This window comes from Stegostoma tigrinum, chromosome 18 (genome assembly GCF_030684315.1).
Source record: "Stegostoma tigrinum isolate sSteTig4 chromosome 18, sSteTig4.hap1, whole genome shotgun sequence".
Lineage (NCBI taxonomy): Eukaryota > Metazoa > Chordata > Chondrichthyes > Orectolobiformes > Stegostomatidae > Stegostoma > Stegostoma tigrinum.
In genome coordinates this window covers 536,055-557,087 of record NC_081371.1, presented here as the reverse complement: position 1 = coordinate 557,087, position 21,033 = coordinate 536,055, and the positions used below count along the sequence as shown (strand labels likewise).

The window sequence follows — 21,033 nt, the reverse complement described above, 5'->3', positions numbered from 1 at the left end:
AAAAGGATTAAACGGGATGGAATTTTTAAAGTGTATCAGGAGAGCTTTTTATGCCAGTCCACAGTTAGTCCTTCCAGAGATGGGGCAGTGCTAGACCTAATCTGAGGGAATGATGCCATTCAAGAGGTTAAAGTTTGAGTTGGTGAGCATTCTGGGGAGAGTTGACCACAATTCCGTAAGTTTTAAAGTCTTTATCGAAAGTGATAAGGATAGCGCAGAAATTGAGTATTTAAATTGGGGAAGGGCCAATTTCAATATCGCTGACAGGATCTGACAAACATAGACTGAGAGCAGCTACTTGTAGGTAAGTCCACATTTGGGAAGTGGGAGTCATTTAAAAGTAGTACAATGAGAGTTCAGGGACAGCTTGTCCCTCTAAGAGTGAGGGGCAAGGGCAGAAAGTTCAGGAAGCCTGAATGTCAGGGATATTGAGACTTTGATAAAGAAAAGGAAAGCATTGTACATTGGGTACAGCACATTAAAAACAGGGGAGGTCCTTCAAAAGTATGGAGTGCAAGACATTGCTCAAAAAGGAAATTAAGAGGGCAAAAAAGGGCCACAAAATATCTTTGGCTGATGGGATCAAGGAAAACCCAAGGCATTTTGTAAGTATGTTAAGAGTAAGAGGATTATTAGAGAAAGACTGGGACTCATTAGAGACCAAAGGGGCACACTGTGCGGGGAGACAGAGGATGTGGATGAGGTACTTCTCATCTGTATTCACAGAAGTGAAAGACATTGTATCTGGGAATATCAGTTGGGATGGTGAGGTTCTGCATCACATTAAGATTAATGAGGAGGTATTAAAGGTTTGAGTAGGCATAAAGGTAAATAAATTCGCAGGGCCTGATGAGATATATCTCAGGCCGCTGTGGGAGGCGAGAGAGGATATTGGTGGGGCCCAGGTGGACGTATTAAATGCCTCACTGACCACAGGTAAAGCGCCGACGACTGGAGAATGTGGGCCTGGAGCTAATATCGCCTTTTTGTTCAAGAAGCGCAGCAAGGACAGACCAGATAATTACAGACCAGTTAGTCTGACATAAGTGGTAGGGAAATTATGGGAAAAATTTCTTAGGGGCAGAATTAATCAATACTTGTGAAGACAGGGATTGATCAGGGATAGACAGCACAGATTTGTTAAAGGAAGAACTGCCTGACTAGTTTAATTGAGTTTTTTGAAAAGATGACTATATACATTGATGAGGGTAGTGCAGTTGATGTGGTCTGCATGGACTTCAGTAAGGCCTTTAGACAAGGTCCCACACAGAAGGTTGGTCCAGAAAATAAGAGCCCATGGGATCCAAGGGAAGTTGACAAACTGGATTCAAAATTGGCTTCCAAATAAGAGGCAAATGCTGATGGTGGTGGATCGTTTTTGTGATTGGAAGGCTGAGACCAGCGGTGCACCACTGGGATTGGTGTTGACATCCCTTGCTATTTGTCATGTACATTAACGGCCTGCATGTGAATGTAGAAGGTATGATCAGTAAGTTTGTTGTTGACAGTGAGGAGAATTATCTCAGACTACAGACAGAGTGATGGCAGATAGAATTTGATCCCAATAAGTGCAAGGTTATGCGTTTTGGGAGGTCTAATAAGGAAAGGTTGTATTCAATGAATGGCCAGTCCCTAGGAGAAGTAAGGAACAAAGGGGCCTTGATACATAAGTGATCTCCAAAGGTGTCAACACAGATAGATAAGACAATGAAGAAGGCATGCTACCCTTCATTAGCTGGGGTCCAGAATATAGGAGCATGGAAGTCTTGCTACAACTTCAAAAAACATTGATTACGGCACAGATGGAATGGTGCGTGCAGTTCTAGTCATCGCATTGTCAGAAGGATATGATTTCACTGGAGAGGGTGCAGAGGAGATTCACCAGGATGTCATCTGGGCTGAAAAGTCCCAGTTGTGAGGAGATAGCAAGATGTGGAGCTGGATGAATACAGCAGGCCAAGCATCATCTTAGGAGCAGGAAAGCTGACGTTTCGGGGCCTTGACCAGAAACTGGATAGGCTGGGTTTGTTTTTCTTGGAGCAAAGGAGGCTGAGAGCCGAATCTGATTGAGATATACAAAATCTCTTCCCCATGGTAGACATATCTAAGACCAGAGGGTATAAGTTTAAGGTGAGGTGTAAGAGGCTTACAGGGTATCTGAGGAAAAATGTTTTCACCCAGAGGGTGATAGAAATATGGAACCCTATGCCTAAGAGGGTGGTGAAGGCAGGTACTCTCACAATATTTAAGAAGCATTTGGACAATTATTTAAAATATTATGGCATAGTAGGCTACGAACAAGGGCAGGTAAATGTGTAGCTTGGTTTATGTTGTCAGGACAGACATGATGGGCCAAAGAGCCTGGTTCTGCTGTTTGACTAAAGAACCAACCCCAGAGTCAGGGAGAGGTAGATCCCAGAGTCAAGCAACAATCGATCCCAGAGCAAGGGAAAGATGGATTCCGGAGTCAGAGAGTGGGTCTGATCCCAGAGTCAGCGAGCAATCAATCTCAGGAATGAGGGAGCGATGGATTCCAGAGTCAGAGAGAGGGTCTGATCCCAGGGTTAGGAGAGAATCAAGAGGTATCCAGTGGACAGCCAGGAGATACCCAAAGATACATCCCAGACCTAGGATAGGATTTGCGTGAAAGAAAACATCCATCGAGTAGTAACACACAGTAAATTACCATTGTGGAACCTGCCACTGGTGTAGGGCCATTGAGATTGCAGCTGCCTCAGACCTTCCTCCATGTCCAGGCGTCTAGCTGTTGGCTAATCAGGAGAGTTTGTCACGGATTGCTGTGATGAAGCCTTCTTCCCAGAAGTATCCTTCGAGCTGCAAATGCCAGAATTCGGTGATAATGTAACACACAGTGCACCGTCAGTTCAAGACAGTTGGATGCTCAATGTAATTCTGCACAGAAATAGGAGAGGGGGTAGTTGCAAGTTTTGGAAGAACTCATTCAGAACAGTTTAAGGGTTACTGACCAAGAAGGGTGACAGGCAGTAAGACTAGAAGTTGGTGAGAATGTGCGTGACAGCCCAAGTATTCTGAGATTCCCCAAGCAGATGCTCTACTCCCAGCTTCAAAACAGTAGGCCAAAGTGGACAAGGAGCATCCAGAAGGGGTCGAGCACCTCAAGACTTGCCGTCAGTAAGAAGCAGGTGTCAACCAAAACTATTAAAGGAGCGTGCTGCCACAGCAATGCCTCACCAACCTGTTCCAGTAACCATCTTCTGCCCTAAGTGTAACCGAGCCTGCAGTAGCTGCATTAAACTGTACAGCCACCTACGGACTCACTCTGAGAGTGGAAGAGTCATCCTCATCTGCAAGAGACTGCCAATGAATGAATGATATTGCAAGTGAACAGCCTATGGAACACATCAAAGAGCAGAAAGTGATGAAGACAGCTCCCCCCAGATAATAGTGACATTGTAGGTCATCAAATCTGAAATTATTGAGCAATCAGTGCGATAGGATCAACCTTGATCACTTTCTTGCTGTTTGATGTGTGCTGTATGGTGTTCAATCACAGTTTATTCTACATACTTACTATATTTTCATTCTGGGTGTTAAAAGTAAGGTGTGCGTAGATTGTAGATTTTTGGTTTAGAAACACTGTCCAGTAAAATTAATTGTTTGTGCAAAACCACGAAGTTTTGGGGTTTGACACTCTTAGCAAGTCCCTTGGACGTTTTACATTGCCTACTTTAAAAATAAAAGTTACTGAAGGCAGCCAGAATTTAACATAAATATCCAAAGACCTGAACCTTACCTGTTTGACTCCATTAGCACCTGACCAAAAATTCCTTCAGGAAGCAAATCTCTCCTTTAAAGGTGCAATGAAAAGTAGGAACAGAGACTCTATAGTGTATACACCAAGCGAGTTTTGAGAAGATTTGTAGCTCAGGTTGAGGCTCTGGATGTGAGTTTGCTCGCTGAGCTGGAAGGTTCGTTTTCAGACGTTTTGTCACCATTCTAGGTAACATCATCAGTGAGCCTCCGACAAAGCTCTGGTGTTATGTCCCGCTTTCTATTCTACCTAACCAGATAAAATAGAAAGCAGGACATAACACCAGTGCTTCGTCGGAGGCTCACTGATGATGTATACACCAAGTACAATGATATCTTTCCCATACACACTGTGTGCAGTGATATCCACCCTGCACACCTACTGTGCAGTCATATCCACCCTGTATACCCCGTATGCAGTGATATCTATCCTGCACTGCTTGATTGATTGATTTTATTGTCACTGTACCAAAATACAGTGAAAAGCTTTGTTTACGAGTGGTACAGGAAGATCACAGCAAGCAAAGGACGTACAGATCAAAAAGACTTAGAGACATACGGGTTACATTGCAGGTTACGTTATTTGAGGCTAGAGTCGACTCAACGGTCTGATAACAGCCAGATAGAAGCTGCACCTGAACCTGCCCATGCTATCAATGAAGAGCCACCACCATCTAGACATCTGTCATCAGTGCTAAAACCAAATGGGTTCAAATAAATAATGTTCCACCTAGTCTATAGTGAAAGCCACTTTGTCCACACTGTGAGGTCAGTAATAACAGATGAAAATCACTGCACAAGGTATATGCAAGGTACACTGCTCATATTGTGTACAAGGTACATATATCACTGTGCACGGCATAAAAAGGCACAGCATACACCAGACAATGAATCTAGTACGGGAAGGGCCTTCTTCTGTACTGTTTGACTTTGGGTGCTCCGGTTTACTCCCACAGTCCAAAAGATGTGCAGGTTAGGGTGAATTGCCCCGTAGTATCCTAGCTGGGTGGGTTAGCTATGGGAAATGCAGGGTTACAGGGATAGGATAGGGGGTGGGTTGGGGTGGGATACTCTTCGGAGGATCGGTGTGGACCCAATAGCCTGCTTCCACACTAGGTATTTTATGATTCTATGAGTCCACAAGCAGTCACCTAATGTCCATTTCGTCTAGACATGGTAGTCATCACTGCACGGTACATAAGGTAGATAATTACCTTGTTCACACCATGTATATCAATGTCATCTTTGTACTCATTGTTCAGAGTAACTTACTGATGCACAACTTGTGGCCAGTGATAACTACTTTATATATAATTTGTGCAGTGATATGTATCCTGAAAGCATTGTACAAAGTGATATCTACTTTAAATTATGAGGTGTATTTGCCCTGTGGTCACTGTACACATTGGTTTATACTTTGCACTCACTGTGTGTAGTGATAGATATCCTGTGTACATTGTGCACCCTGTATATACTGTACAAAAGGATATCTACATTACATAAACCGATATTGGCCCTGTACGCAGTGTGTGCAATGATCCCATGGAGATTCTGTGTTGTGATATGTACCTTGTGTGCATTATAGGCAGTGGTATATACTCTGTGCATTGTGTGTGGTGTTACTTAACCTGTACATAGTGTGCATGGTAACGCTGATGTTGTACACACCCTGTGCAATGACATGTAGCTTGTTGAAAGCATGAGCAGTAATATAGGGTCACACATTTCTAAAGAAACAGGCCTCTCAGTCCACCAGGTCTATGCCAACTGGCAAACACCAAGCTACATATTTACTGGTATTTGGTCCATAGCCTACTACGCCCTGGCACTTTATGTGCTTGTCCAGATGCTTCCTAAATGTTGTGACAGTACCTGCCTCCACCAGCCTTTCAGATAGACCATTCCATATTTCTACCATCCTCCAGGTGAAAAAGGTTTTCCTCAGATCTCCTCAAAACCACTTACTCCTCAATTTAAACTATGCCCTCTAGTCACCTCTGTCATGGGGAAAGGATTCTCACAAACTATCCTATCTATGCCTCTCATAATTTTGTATATCTCAATCAAATCCCCTTCAGTCTCCTCTAGCCCAAGGAAAACAAACACAGCCTATCCAGTATAATAAAATGTGAGGCTGGATGAACACAGCAGGCCCAGCACCATCTCAGGAGCACAAAAGCTGACGTTTCGGACCTAGACCCTTCATCAGAGAGGGGGATGGGGTGAGGGTTCTGGAATAAATAGGGAGAGAGGGGGAGGCGGACTGAAGATGGAGAGAAAAGAAGATAGGTGGAGAGGAGAGTATAGGTGGGGAGGTAGGGAGGGGATAGGTCAGTCCAGGGAAGACACACAGGTCAAGGAGGTGGGATGAGGTTAGTAGGTAGGAGATGGAGGTGCGGCTTGGGGTGGGAGGAAGGGATGGGTGAGAGGAAGAACCGGTTAGGGAGGCAGAAACAGGTTGGACTGGATTTGGGATGCAGTGGGTGGAGGGGAAGAGCTGGGCTGGTTGTGTGGTGCAGTGGGGGGCGGGGACGAACTGGGCTGGTTTTGGGATGCGGTGGGGGAAGGGAAGATTTTGAAGCTGGTGAAGTCCACATTGATACCATTGGGCTGCAGGGTTCCCAAGTGGAATATGAGTTGCTGTTCCTGCAACCTACGGGTGGCATCATTGTGGCACTGCAGGAGGCCCATGATGGACATGTCATCTAAAGAATGGGAGGGGGAGTGGAAATGGTTTGCGACTGGGAGGTGCAGTTGTTTATTGCGAACCGAGCGGAGGTGTTCTGCAAAGCGGTCCCCAAGCCTCCACTTGGTTTCCCCAATGTAGAGGAGGCCACACCGGGTACAGTGGATGCAGTATACCACATTGGCAGATGTGCAAGTGAACCGCTGCTTAATGTGGAAAGTCATCTTGGGGCCTGGGATAGGGGTGAGGGAGGAGGTGTGGGGGCAAGTGTAGCATTTCCTGCGGTTGCAGGGGAAGGTGCCGGGTGTGGTGGGGTTAGAGGGCAGTGTGGAGCAAACAAGGGAGTCACGGAGAGAGTGGTCTCTCCGGAAAGCAGACAGGGGTGGGGATGGAGAAATGTCTTGGGTGGTGGGGTCGGATTGTAGATGGCGGAAGTGTTGGAGGATGATGCGTTGTATCCGGAGGTTGGTGGGGTGGTGTGTGAGAACGAGGGGGATCCTCTTTGGGCAGTTGTGGCGGGGGCGAGGTGTGAGGGATGTGTTACGGGAAATGCGGGAGACGCGGTCAAGGGCGTTCTCGACCACTGTGGGGGGAAAGTTGCGGTCCTTGAAGAACTTGGACATCTGGGATGTGCGGGAGTGGAATACCTCATCGTGGGAGCAGATGCGGCGGAGGAATTGGGAATAGGGGATGGTATTTTTGCAGGAGGGTGGGTGGGAGGAGGTGTATTCTAGATAGCTGTGGGAGTCGGTGAGCTTGAAATGGACATCAGTTACAAGCTGGTTGCCTGAGATGGAGACTGAGAGGTCCAGGAAGGTGAGGGATGTGCTGGTGATGGCCCAGGCTTCCTCTATATTGGGGAAACCAAGTGGAGGCTTGGGGACCGCTTTGCAGAACACCTCCACTCGGTTCGCAATAAACAACTGCACCTCCCAGTCGCAAACCATTTCCACTCCCCCTCCCATTCTTTAGATGACATGTCCATCATGGGCCTCCTGCAGTGCCACAATGATGCCACCCGAAGGTTGCAGGAACAGCAACTCATATTCCGCTTGGGAACCCTGCAGCCCAATGGTATCAATGTGGACTTCACCAGCTTCAAAATCTTCCCTTCCTCCACCGCATCCCAAAACCAGCCCAGTTCGTCCCCTCCCCCCACTGCACCACACAACCAGCCCAGCTCTTCCCCTCCACCCACTGCATCCCAAATCCAGTCCAACCTGTCTCTGCCTCCCTAACCTGTTCTTCCTCTCACCCATCCCTTCCTCCCACCCCAAGCCGCACCTCCATCTCCTCCCTACTAACCTCATCCCACCTCCTTGACCTGTGTGTCTTCCCTGGACTGACCTATCCCCTCCCTACCTCCCCACCTATACTCTCCTCTCCACCTATCTTCTTTTCTCTCCATCTTCAGTCCGCCTCCCCCTCTCTCCCTATTTATTCGAGAACCCTCACCCCATCCCCTTCTCTGATGAAGGGTCTAGGCCCAAAACGTCAGCTTTTGTGCTCCTGAGATGCTGCTGGGCCTGCTGTGTTCATCCAGCCTCACATTTTATTATCTTGGATTCTCCAGCATCTGCAGTTCCCATTATCACAGCCTATCCAGTGTCTCCTCACAACTGGAGCTTTTCATCCCAGGCTACATCCCAGTGAACCTCCTCTGTACCCTCTCCAATACAGTCACCTCCTTCCAAAACAATGGTGGTGAGTATTTCTTTTGTGACCTAATAAATGTTTTATAAAGACGTAACAAGACTTCTTTGCTTCAATATTCTACATCCTGACTATGCGCCTTCAGGGAGCTATGGACTTGTACATCCAGGTCCCTCTGTTCCTTGGTACTCCTTAGGGACCTAACATTCATTGTGTAAATCCTTTCCTTGTTTGTACAAAGAAAACAACATAGGTCCCAGCACCAATCCATGACTTCCAATCACAAAAACAGCCCTCCATCAGCACTGTTTGCCTCCTGTACATATCCTCTTACCCTGTAAGCGGTGATATTTAATCTGTGCACAATGTGTGGAGTGATATCTAACCAGTACACATTGTGGGCGGTGATATTGGTATTTTACATGCACTATGCAGTGCTATATACCCTGTAACAAAGCATATGCAGTAACAGATACCTTCAATGCGCTGTGAGCAGGGAGGCAATTGTCTACTGCTACTATTGCTGGACTGTTAATCCAGGTATTGAGGTAATATGCTGGGAACCTGAGTGGAACTCAGCGAGGACAGATGGTAGAATTTGAATTCAATAAAAATCTGGAATTAAGAGTCTAATGAAGACCACAAAGCCATTACAGATTGTCTGAAAAACCCATCTGATTCACTAATGTCTTTTACAAAGAACAATGAAAATTACAGCACGGGAACAGGCCCTTTGGCCCTCCAAGCCTGCGCTGATCCAGGTCCTCTGTCTAAACCTGTTGCCTATTTTCCAAGATAGTCGGAACTGCAGATGCTGGACAATCTGAGATAACAAGGTGTAGAGCTGGATGAACACAGCACGCCAAGCAGCATCAGAGGAGCAGGAAGGCTGACGTTTCGGGCCTTGACCCTTTCTGAAGAAGGGTCTAGGCCCAAAACGTCAGCCTCGCCTATTTTCCAAGGATCTGTACCCCTCTGCTCCCTGCCCATTCATGTATCTGTCTAGATAAATCTTAAATGACGCTATCGTGCCTGCCTCTAACACCTCCACTGGCAACGCGCTCCAGGCACCCACCACCCTCTGCGTAAAGAACTTTCCACACATACCTCCCTTAAACTTCCCCCCTCTCACCTTGAAATCGTGACCCCTAGTAATTGAGTCCTCCACTCTGGGAAAAAGCTTCGTTCTATCCACTCTGTGTATACCTCATGATTTTGTAGACCTCAATCAGGTCCCCGCTCAACCTCCATCTTTCTAATGTAAATAATCCTAATGTACTCAACCTCTCTTCATAGCTAGTGCCCTCCATACCAGACAACATCCTGGTGAGCCTCCCCTGCACCCTGTCCAAAGCATCCATATCCTTTTGGGGAGGAAACTGCCATCCTTAACCGATCTGGCCTACATGTGACTTCAGACTCACAATGGTTGATGCTTAACTTCCCTCTGGGCAAATTGGCACGGGCATTAAATACACACCTAGTCAGCAATGCCCACATCCCATGAATGAATTTTTAAAAATGTAATCTGTACACATTATGTGCAGTAATATTGACACTGTACATGCTGTAAGCAGAAATATCTGAGGTATTTTTCCAGATAACCACTGCCTACCACCTTGAGGTATTTGCCACCTCTACAATATGTAGTACTGGGTAAGGACATTTTCAAGTCGTTTATTGCCACCTATCCCCCTTTGCCTTTGCTTTGGTTCAGGCCTGTTTAGTGATTAGTGATGGAATGTACACCACCATACAATATCTGGAGAAGATCTGGAGAAGAAGCACTATCCTGAGACAACAACAAGTTTCATCCTATGAGAGCAGTAAGTGAAACTACATTTGGTCAGGTATAATGACAAGGATCTCAGACAGTAGGTACAGATACATTGCTCCCTCGGCGAAAGCTAGAATACATTTCCTTGACACTACCCACACTTTATGAGAGACATCATGGGTGAAATAACTTCTTCAAATCATTAACTTTTGCAATAATGTCTACGTTGTATACAGCCTGTGCTGTGATATATAAAATATATAACATGCACACTATCCTGTTCCCTTGTGTGTTCATCTGTTAAAACCTTGAACATCTTTCCATCCAACCTGCAGCCCTGATTCTCATGCAGTATAAATTGTTATTCTCTTTAAAATGAGGTATTCTTGTGAATCTGTCCTGATGAGTGCAGGTCTTAGCAGCCTGTTGCTTTGTCAGCAGTACCTAGGCCCGAAACGTAAGCTTTTGTGCTCCTGAGATGCTGCTTGGCCTACTGTGTTCATCCAGCTTCACACTTTATTATCTGAGATAATGTCAGTCAGGTTAGCAGCTCTCCTAAAGTTCCTAGTCTTGTTTATGGCTAGCAGCTGTGCCCTATGCCTTAACTAACTGGCAAGAATGTATGGTTCAGTTCCCCAACCAGGAAGCTCAGTCAAAGCACATAGCATTGAGGACAAATTACTGACAAGGCTGCGAAATTGGTTGAGTGATGGATGACTTAAAGTAGAGATAATGGGTAGGCACTCAAATTGGCAGAATGTGACCAGTCCCGCCCTATAAGGGTCTGTGTTAGGGCCTCAGTTATTTGCATTCACCTTTTTATTTGTTTAAACAGTGGATGGGGTCATTAAATCATGCAGGTCTACTGCACAGAAAAATGCCCTTCAGCCCATCAAGTGTATGCTAGTCAATTACAACACCGAACAATTCGAAACCCATTTTCCACCATTTGACTTTGTAAGCCTTGGCATCGCAAGTGCTCATCTAAATACTTCTTAAATGTTATGAGTTTTTTTTTTACCCTACCACCTTCACAAGCCGCAGCTGGAGTATTGTGTGCAGTTCTGGAATCCATATTATAGGAAGGATGCAGTAGCACTGGATAGGAGGCAAAGGAGATTTACCAGAATGTTGCCTGAGCTGAACAGTTTCAGTTCTGAAGACAGATTGGGTTGTGTTCCATACAGCAGAGGAGATTGAAAGGAGCCATGACTGAGATGGAAAAAATAATGTGGGGCATAAATAGAAGGGGGAGAAAGAAAGTCTTTTCCTTTGATGGAAGGATCAATGAACGGGGGCAAAAATTTAAAGTAAGGGGCAGAAGGTTTAGAGAAGATGTGAAGAAAAACATTTTCTCCTAGAGCGTAATGGGAATCTGGAATTCACTAGATTATTTATTAATAGTTTGGATAATGGCATAGGAATTCTAAAATTCAAATTTGCTGATGTCACTAATTTAGGCAGCATTGTAGCTTATATAGATGATCACATACAATTATAAACTCATTCTGAAGAAGAGTGACTGGATGTGAAGTGTTGACTATCTCACTCTCCACAGATGTTGCCAGACCTGCTGAATTACTCCAACAATTTCTGTTTCATGTTTCAGATTTCTAACATCTACAGTTTCAACACACTGGGTACAAATCCGGCTACTGCACTGCTGGAAGAACATGATTTCCATTAGGCCCATTTTCTCTAGAATTTAGAAGGTGAAGGGGTGATTGGTCAAAGTCTTCAAGATATTAACAGAAAAAGACAGGGTAGATAAACTATTTCCACTGGATGGGGATTGTACAACAAGGGGGAATAGTCTGAGAACTAAGGCCAGACTGTTCAGTGGAGACATTAGGAAGCACAGTACACAAAAGGTGGTGGATGTTTGGAACTCTCTTCCACAAGTGGCAGTGAACACAAAGTCAATGGTCAATTTTAAATCCGGGATAGATAAATTTTTGTTAAACAAAGGTATTAAGGCATATGGGCCAAAGGCAGGTAAACGGAGTTAGGCCACAAAATAGCCAAGATCTCATTGAATGGTTGAACAGGCTCAAGTGGCTGAATGGCCTACTCCTACTTCTATAATCTAGTCACACAAAGTCAGAAGTCACACAATACCAGGTTATGGCCCAACAGGTTCATTTGAAACCACAAGCTTTCGGAGTCTAGCCCCATCATCCGGTGAAGTGAAAGAGATGCACATAGAACACAGAATTTATGGGCGGCCACTGATCCAACACAAACAAACCATAAGACTATCAGCTCTCCCAGACGTTCCACAAAGAAAGACACAAGTCAAGGGGCTCTGAGACATGGCTGGGGGTCACTGAGATAAACTGGGGACGGGGACTGTGAGGCAGTTCATCTCCATAGGAATCAGGTTGCAAAGGCAGCATAAAACACACAAATCACAGTAACTGGAAGCTACAGGCAAAAATCTGCTCGTTAGTCCAGTTCCTGATGCTAATCCAGTGATTCCCAACTTCAATCCAGTAATTCCTAATCCCAGTCCAGTGATTCCTAATCCCAGTCCAGTGATTCCTGAACCCAGTCTAGTGATTCCTAATCTTAGTTCCATGATTCCAAGTCTCAATCCAGTAATTCCTAATCCTAGTCCAGTAATTACCAATGCCAGTCCAATAATTACTAATCCCATTGTAGTAATTTCTAATCTAAAGACAGTGATTCCTAATCCCTGTCCAGTAATTCCCAGTCTCACGCACAATGTGAGCAGACATTGAGTTAGGGCATCAAAGCAATTCCTTTGATAAAACAATCCCCAGGTATCAAATCACTGTCACTGAAGTTTAGCTCAGCTCTTCGCCAGAACAGAGAGAAATACTGAACATACCAGCAGTCTGGTGCTGCCTGTAGACTCCTTACTTTCACTCCTTGGTATTTCCCCGTTGTCGCTGCATTCAAACAAGAGATAAAGATCGTAAGAAAACCATAAAAAATAGGAACAAGAGCAGGCTGTTTGGCCCCTTGAGCCTGCTCCACCAATCGATTTCAGTTCAAGAAGGCAGCTCACCACCACCTTCTCAAGGGCAACTAGGGATGGGCAAGAAATGCTGGCCAGCCAGCAATGCCCACATCCCACAAAATGAATAGAAAAAAAAATAGGATCATGGCCCAGGGAGTGGGAGGGGGAGTTGCAGTATTTGGCGACTGGAAGGTAGGCCAATTTGACGGATTTGCAGGGGAACCCCTGGCGACTGGAAGGTAGGCCAATTTGACGGATGTGCAGGGGAACCCCTGTTAGTGTCCTTGGTGGGTACACCTGTGAGAAGTACACCTGTCTGTAATTCATGGCCTACCATGTTAGGGAACTCAACCTAGAGCTGGATGCATTCCAGGATCATCTGGGGTGCAGAGAACATCACTGATAAGAGCTATAGTGAAGTGGTCACTCCGAAGGTGCAGGTAGCTGGGTGACCACCAGACGAAGTAAGGTTGGAAGGCAGATCGTGCAGGGTTCGCCTGTGACCATTTCCCTCAACCAGGATACCACTCTGGATACTGTTGGCGGGGGAGCATGACCTTTCAGGGGCTAGCAGCAACACAGTCATAGCAGTGGCACTGTGACCAGCTCTAAGGCTCAGTGGAAAAGGGTACAGTCAGACAGAACGATGCTGGTAGGAGACTCAGTTATGAAGGGGACAGACAGGAGATTCTGTGGTTGCAGAAGAGACACCAGGATGGTATATTGTCTCCAGGGTGCTAGGGTCAAGGATGTCTCTGAGCAGTTACATAACATTCTGAAGGGGGAGAGTGAACAGCCAGAGGTCATTGTACACATTGGTACAAATGACATGCGGAGACAAAGGGATGGGGTCCTGTGAGATGAGTGTAGGGAGTTAGGTAAGAAATTAAAAAGCAGGGCCTTAAGGATAGTGATGTCCAATTTACTGCCAGTGCCATGCACTCGAAATAGAAAGATAGGCCAGATGAATGCATGGCTGAGGAGCTGGTGGAGGAGGCAGAGTTCTCAATTCTTGGATCATTGGGGTCTCTTGTGAAGTAGTAGAGGTGACCTGTACAAGAGGTATGGGTTGCATTTGAATTGGAAGGGGTCCAATATCCTCATGGGAAGAGTTGCTACTGTTACCCGGGGGGGGGGGATTTAGACTTGTATGGCAGGTGTCTGGGACACCGAATCACCGAATGAGACAGGGGCCATCAAGAAGTCAGGAGAAAATCCTTCAGCCAGCAAGAGCAACTTTATGATTCAGGATAGCCAAAGGCACAGTAAATGGAGGGAAAAGACTTCTGGTTTAAAATGCATTTATTTCAACATATGAGGCCTGACTGGTAAGGCAGATGAGTTCAGAGCATCAATTGGTTCTGGGGCTGGGATATGAAAGTGACCACTTCACTGTAGCTCTTATCAATGATGTTCTCTGCATCCCAGATGATCCTGAGTGCATCCAGTTCCAGCTCCAGTCATAACAGAAACATAGCTGACAGAAGGGCAGGACTGGCAGTTCAGTGTCCCTGGACACAGAAGCAACAGGCATGATAGAAATACAAGTAAGCGAGGAAGGGGAGATGCCCTTTTGACGAGGGAGGACATAACAACAATGTTTAGAGAGGATATTTTTAAGGTGTCATCGCTCTGTTGGGACTGTATTATAGACCCCCAAATAGCCATCGAGCATTAGAGGAGCAGATGTGTACAGAGATTGCAGATACTAGCAGGAATAATAGAGTAGTATTGGTTGGAGATTTTAATTTCCCCTGGATTGACTGAGCCATCCAGAGTGTAAAAGGCGCAGACAGGGTGGAATTTGTCAAATAAATCAACATGCAGAGGGCCCTACTCGGGCGGGTGCAACACTGGACCTCCTCTTAGGAAACAAGGTCGGGCAAGTGGCTGAAGTGTACTTTGGGTCCAGTGTCCATAACTCTACAGCTATATTAAGAGTAAAAGGGTGGCTAGGGAGAGATTAGGTCCCCTTAAAGATCAGCATGACTGTCTATGCATAGTGCCAGAGGAGATCAGGGAGATTTTTAATGAATATTTCTCTTCAGTGTTTACTGAGGAGCGAATCATGGATGCTAAAGAAATAAGGGAAACCAGTGGAGATGTTTTGGAGCGCATACATATTAACAGAGAGGAGGTGTTTGCAGCCTTTAGGAGTATTAGGGTGGATAAGTCCCTGCGCCTGATCAAATCTATCCTCTGATGTTGTAGGAGGCTAGGGAAGAAATTGCAGAGGCCCTTGCAGTGACTTACGCTTCATCTTTAGCCAGAAGACTGCAGGGTGACTGATGTTGTTCCATAGTTTAAGAAAGGTAGCAAAGTCAAGCCAGGAAACTATAGGCCAGCAAGCCTGAGATCAGGGGTAGGCAAACTACTAGACAGGATACTGAGGACCAGGATCAACCAACACGTGGATAGTAAAGGTCCAATTAGGGATAGTCAGCACGGATTTGTGTGTGGGACGTCATGTCTGACAAATCTTTTAGAACTTTTTGAAGAGATAACCAAGAAGATGGATGAAGGTGGGGCAGTGGATGTTGTCAACATGGACTTTAGTAAGGCCTTTGACAAGGTTCCTCATGGCAGGTCAGTCATAGACGTTAGGTCGCATGGGATCCAGAGAGAACTAGCTAATTGGATTCAAAATTGGCTCAATGACAGGAAGCAGAGGGTGATAGTTGAAGGTTGTTTCTTGGACTGGAGGCCTGTGACTGGTGGTGCACCACAGGGGTTGGGGCTGGGACCTTTGTTATTTGTTATTTACATAAATGATCTGGATGCGAATGTACAAGGCATGATTAGTAAGTTTGTGGATGATACAAAATTAGGAGTTATCGTTGATAACAAAGAAGGTTATCAGAAGTTACAGAGGGATCGTGATCTGATGATGAAGTGGGCTGAGGATTGGCATACGCAATTCAAAACAGAGAAGTGTGAAGTGTTGCACTTTGGGAAGTCAAACCAAAGTAGAACTTGTACAGTAAATCTAACATCCCGAGGAGTGTTATGGAGCAGAGGGAACTAGGAATACAAGTATAAAGTTCATTGAAAGCAGCGTCACAGGTGAACAGGGTGATGAAGAAGGCATTTAGCATGCTGGCCTTCATTGGTTGAGGCATTGAGTATAGCAGTCGGGACATTACATTTTAGTTGTATAAGTCATTGGTGAGGCGCACTTGGAGTATAGAACAAAGAACAGTGCAACACAGTACAGGCCCTTCAGCCCATGATGTTGTGCCAAACTTTTACCCTAATCCTAAGGTCTATCTAACCTCCACGCCTACCTTACACTATCATCTATATGCCTAATAGCTGCTTAAATGCCCCCAAAGAGGGCAACTCCATTAGCCTCTCCAGCAATGCATTCCACGCCCCGACCACTCTCTGAGTAAAGAACCTACGTCTGATGTCTCTCCTGTATCTACCTCCACTCACTGTAAAACTATGCTCCCTCGTAATAGCTACCCCCACCCTAGGAAAAAGTCTTGTTTTATGAGGATGTTGCCAGGGCTAGTAGGTCTGAGTTATAGGAAGAGGTTGGCCAGGACAGGACTTTATTCTTTGGAATGTAGAAGAATGAAGGGTGACCTTATTGAGATGTGTAAAATCATGACAGGCGTAGATATGATGAATGCATATAGTCTTTTTCCTAGGGATGGGGAATTGAAAAGTAGAGGGCATAGGTTTAAAGTGAGAGGGGACAGATTTAAGAAGGACCTGAGGGGCAACTGCTTCATGCAGAGAATGGTCAGTATATGCAGTGGGCTGCCAAAGAAAGTGGTTGAGGCTGGTACAAAAGCAACATTTAAAACACATTTGGGTAGGTACATGGATAGAGAGATCTGGATCAAATTCGGGCAGTTGGAACTAGCTGAGTGGGCACCACGGTCAGCATGGACCAGTTTGGGCCGAAGGGCCTGTTTCCATGCTGCATTACTCTATGACTCTATAACTCCCACGAAATAAGGGCCAGCATTCCATTAGCCTTCCTGATTAACCTGCTGCACCTGTGTACTGGCTTTCTGTGTTTTGGGCATAAACAACTGCAAGTCCCTTTGTGTTGCAGCTTTCTGCAGTGCTTTCCCTTTAAATAATGTGTTCTTTCATTCTCCCTTCTAAACTGAACACCTTCAGATTTTTCCCACATTATATTTCATTTGCCATCTTTTTGCCCATTTACTTAACCACAATTGAGAAAATAGGAATTAGGAGCAGGAGTAGGCAATTTGGCCCTACAAACCCACTCCTCCATTTAACATGATCATGGTTGATCTTATCCTGGTCTCAATTCCACTCTCATGAGAAACATATGATTAGATTCCCTTCAGTGTGTAAACAGGCCCTTCGGCCCAACAAGTCCACACCGCCTCTTGGAGCATCCCACCCAGACCCATCCCCTGAGAACCCACACAACCCTGAACACTACGGGCAATTTGGCACAGCCAATCCACCTAGCCTGCACATCTTTGGACTATGGGAGGAAACATGAGCACCTGGAGGAAACCCACGCAGACACCGGGAGAATGTGCAAACTCCACACAGACAGTCGCCCGAGGCTGGAATTGAACCCGGGTCCCAGGTGCTGTGAGGCTGCAGTGAGCCACTGTGCTGCACTATCTATTACTTTCTCAAATCTGTTGATTGGTTTTGTCTGTACTGCACTCTGGGGCAATGAGTTCCACAGATTCACAACCCACTGAGAGAAGTAGCTTCTCATCTCAATTTTGAACCTAGCTCCTCTTACAGTATAGCCATGCCCTCTTGGTCAAGTCTGTCCCACAAGGGGAAGATCTGGTCAACATCTAACTTAACAATCCCCCTTTAGCATTTTATATACCTCAGTCAGATTCTCCCATTTATTACTCCTGAACTCTAGTGAGTACAAACCCATGCTATTCAACCACTCCTTGTACAACCGCCCTTTCACCCCTGGAATCAACCTGGGTGAGCCTCTGAACTGCTGCCTGTACCACCACACCCTTCCTCAAGAAAGGAGGCCAAAACTGGACACAGTACTCCAGGTGTGATCTCACCAACGTCTTATATAATTGTAACAACACTTGTTTTCATTCTTAATCCAGTCCTTGTGCAATAAATGCTAGGATTTCATTTGCCTTTCTTATTATATGCTGCCCAGATCCCACTGCACTGACGCAGTTTGAATCTGCTTCTCATTTAAATGAAAAGTTGCCCTTTTTTTTCTGGCCAAAATGATTAACCTTGCACTTGTCCACATTAAACTCCATCTACCAGATTCTGGCCCATTCTATCAGTATGCATCTGTAAACTCTTTATCTCCTTTTCACAGTCTGCTTTCCCAGCTATTTTAGTATCAGAGATAGTAGGAACTGTGGCACTGGAGAATCTGAGATAACGCCCACCGCCGACATCGCTCCGCCCACCGCCTTCACAGCCAGTATCTCTAGACAAGACAATGACACCCAGCCCTGCCGAATCTTCACCATCCCCCGAGACCTCCCACTTACTGAGGGTGAACAGTCAGTCCTCAATAAAGGACTCACCTTTGTCCCCCTCCACCCACACATCGACGAATACAACTCTCATTTGGACACTGAGCAGTTTTTCCACTGCCTCCGCCTCTGCGCTTATTTCTTTAACCGTGAGCCTAATCATCCCTCGACTGACCCCTTCTCCTGCCTCCAACACACCCACTCCTCCTGACACCATCCCAAGGCCTCCTACCCTCCCTTGACCTCTTCATCTCTAATTGCCATTGAGATATCGATCGCCTCAACCTCTCCCCTGCAGAATGTGCAGCCCTGCGCTCCAATCCCAACTTCACCATAAAACCCACGTCCAAGGGAGGCACAGTAGTAGCATGGTGCACTGACCTCTCCTCCTATCGGCCCCTTGATCATGACCTCACCCCCTACCACCAAATCATCATCTCCCAAACCATCCACAACCTCATCACTTCAGGTGACCTCCCACCCACGGCCTCCAACCTCATCATTCCCCAACCCCGCACGACCCATTTCTATCTCTTTCCCAAAATCCACAAACCTTTCTGCCCTGGTCGACCCATTGTCTCTGTCTGCTCCTGCCCCACCGAACCTATCTCCACCTATCTGGACTCCATTTTCCCCCCATTGGTCCAGAAACTCCCTACCTACATCCGTGACACCACCCACGCTCTCCACTTCCTCCAGAACTTCCAATTCCCCAGTCCCCAACACCTTATTTTTACCATGGACACCCAGTCCCTATACACTTGCATTCCCCATGCAGATGGCCTAAAGGCCCTCCGCTTCTTCCTGTCCCACAGGCCCGACCAGTCCCCCCCCACTGACACCCTCATCTGCTTATCCAAACTCGTCCTCACCCTCAACAACTTCTCCTTTGATTCCCCCCACTTCCTACAGACAAAGGGGGTGGCCACGGTACCCGCATGGGCCCAAGCTATGCCTGCCTCTTTGTAGAGTACGTGGAATACTCCCTCTTTCATAGCTACACTTGCCCTATCCCGCATCTCTTCCTCCGTTACATTGATGACTGTTTCGGCGCCGCCTCGTGTTCCCACGAGGAGCTTGAACAGTTCATCCACTTCATCAACACCTTCCACCCCAACCTTAAGTTTACATGAACCATATCTGACACCTCTCTCTCCTTCCTGGACCTCTCTGTCTCCATCTCTGGCATCCAGCTAGAAACTGATATCCATTTTAAGCCTAACGACTCCCACAATTACCTAGAATATTCCTCCTCTCACCCACCTTCCTGTAAAAAGGCCATCCCCTATTCCCAATTCCTTTGCCTCCACTGCATCTGCTCCCAAGATGAGGCATTCCACTCCCAAACATTCCAGATGTCCTCTTTTTTCAAGAACCGTAAAATCCCCTCCACAGTGGTCCAGAATGCTCTTGACCTACAACTCATCCCTCACACCCCATCTCCGCAATAACAACCAAAACAGAATCCCCCTCGTCCTTACGTACCACCCCACCAATCTCTGGATCCAACGCATCATCCTCTGACATTTCTGCCCTCTGCAATCTGACCCCATTAGAAAAGACATTTTTCCCTCCCCACCCTTATCTGCTTTCTGGAGGGACCACTCTCTCCGTGGCTTCCTTGATTGCTCCACACTCCCCTCCAGCTCCACCTCACCCAGCACTTTTCCCTGCAACCGAAGCAAATGCTACACCTGCCCCTACACCTCCCCCCCTCACCCTCATCCCAGGCCCCAAGAAGACTTTCCCCATCAAGTAGATGTTCATCTGCACATCTGTTAATGTGATATGCAGTATCCGCTGTTCCCGTTGCAGCTTCCTCTACATTGGGGAAACTAAGCGGAGGCTTGGGGACCGCTTTGCGGAACACCTACACTCAGTTCGCAATAAATAACTACACCTCCCAGTCGCGAACCATTTCAACTCCCTCACCCCACTCCTTGGACAACATGTTCATCCTGGGCTTCCTGCATTGCCACGATGTCGACACCCGAAAGATGTAAGAACAGCATCTCATATTTCGCTTGGGAACCCTGCAGCCCAATGGTACCAACGAGGACTTCACAAGCTTCAAAATCTCCCCTCCCCCTACCACATCCCAAAACCAGCCCAGCTAGTCCCCACCTCCCTAACCATTCTTCCTACCTCAAGCCACATCTCTTACCCACTAACCTTACCTCACCTCCTTGACCTGTCTGTACTCCTTGGACCGACCTATCCCCTTCCTAACTCCCCACCTACATTCACCTTCACTGGCTCTAACCCCGCCCCTTTGACCTGTCTGTCTCCTCTCACCCTATCTTCTCCTTTATCCATCTTCTATCCGCCTCCCCCCATCTCCCTATTTATTTCAGAATCCCCTTTCTGTGCCCCACTTCTGAAGAAGGGTGTCGACCTGAAACGTCAAACTCTCCTGCTCCTCTGATGCTGCTTGGCCTGCTCTGTTCATCCAGCTTCACACCATGTATTTTAGTATCATCTGTAATTTTTGCTATGATACATTCTTTCCCTGATTGGAGATGAACCCTGCAACACCCCAACACCCCACTAACTATAGTTCGCTATCCAGAGACGGACCCATTTACCCAAACTTTGAAGATCTCCAGCAAGTTCGTCAATCACAATTTGCCCTTCATGAAACCATACTGACACTAGTGAATTGAAGTTTGTT

The 21,033-nt window shown here is 46.4% G+C and overlaps 1 protein-coding gene across 11 annotated transcripts in view; it reads right to left on the bottom strand.

The window, feature by feature from the left end:
* Positions 1 to 21,033, bottom strand: part of usp18 (ubiquitin specific peptidase 18) — a 69,771-nt gene that overhangs the window by 45,289 nt on the left and 3,449 nt on the right. For 2 of the 11 annotated variants that reach the window (XM_048549020.2, XM_048549022.2), the window contains 2 exons: positions 12,760 to 12,820; positions 2,687 to 2,835 (listed from right to left, as the gene is read on the bottom strand). The exons of 3 other annotated variants lie outside the window; for them this stretch is intronic. In XM_048549020.2, the coding sequence (XP_048404977.1) occupies positions 2,687 to 2,750 (64 nt within the window). In that variant the 5' untranslated portion in view covers positions 2,751 to 2,835; positions 12,760 to 12,820. Of the gene's footprint in view, positions 1 to 2,686; positions 2,914 to 3,775; positions 3,799 to 12,759; positions 12,821 to 21,033 lie in introns of those variants that run through there. 6 more of the 11 variants (XM_048549027.2, XM_048549028.2, XM_048549023.2 and 3 more) reach the window with 4 other exon arrangements.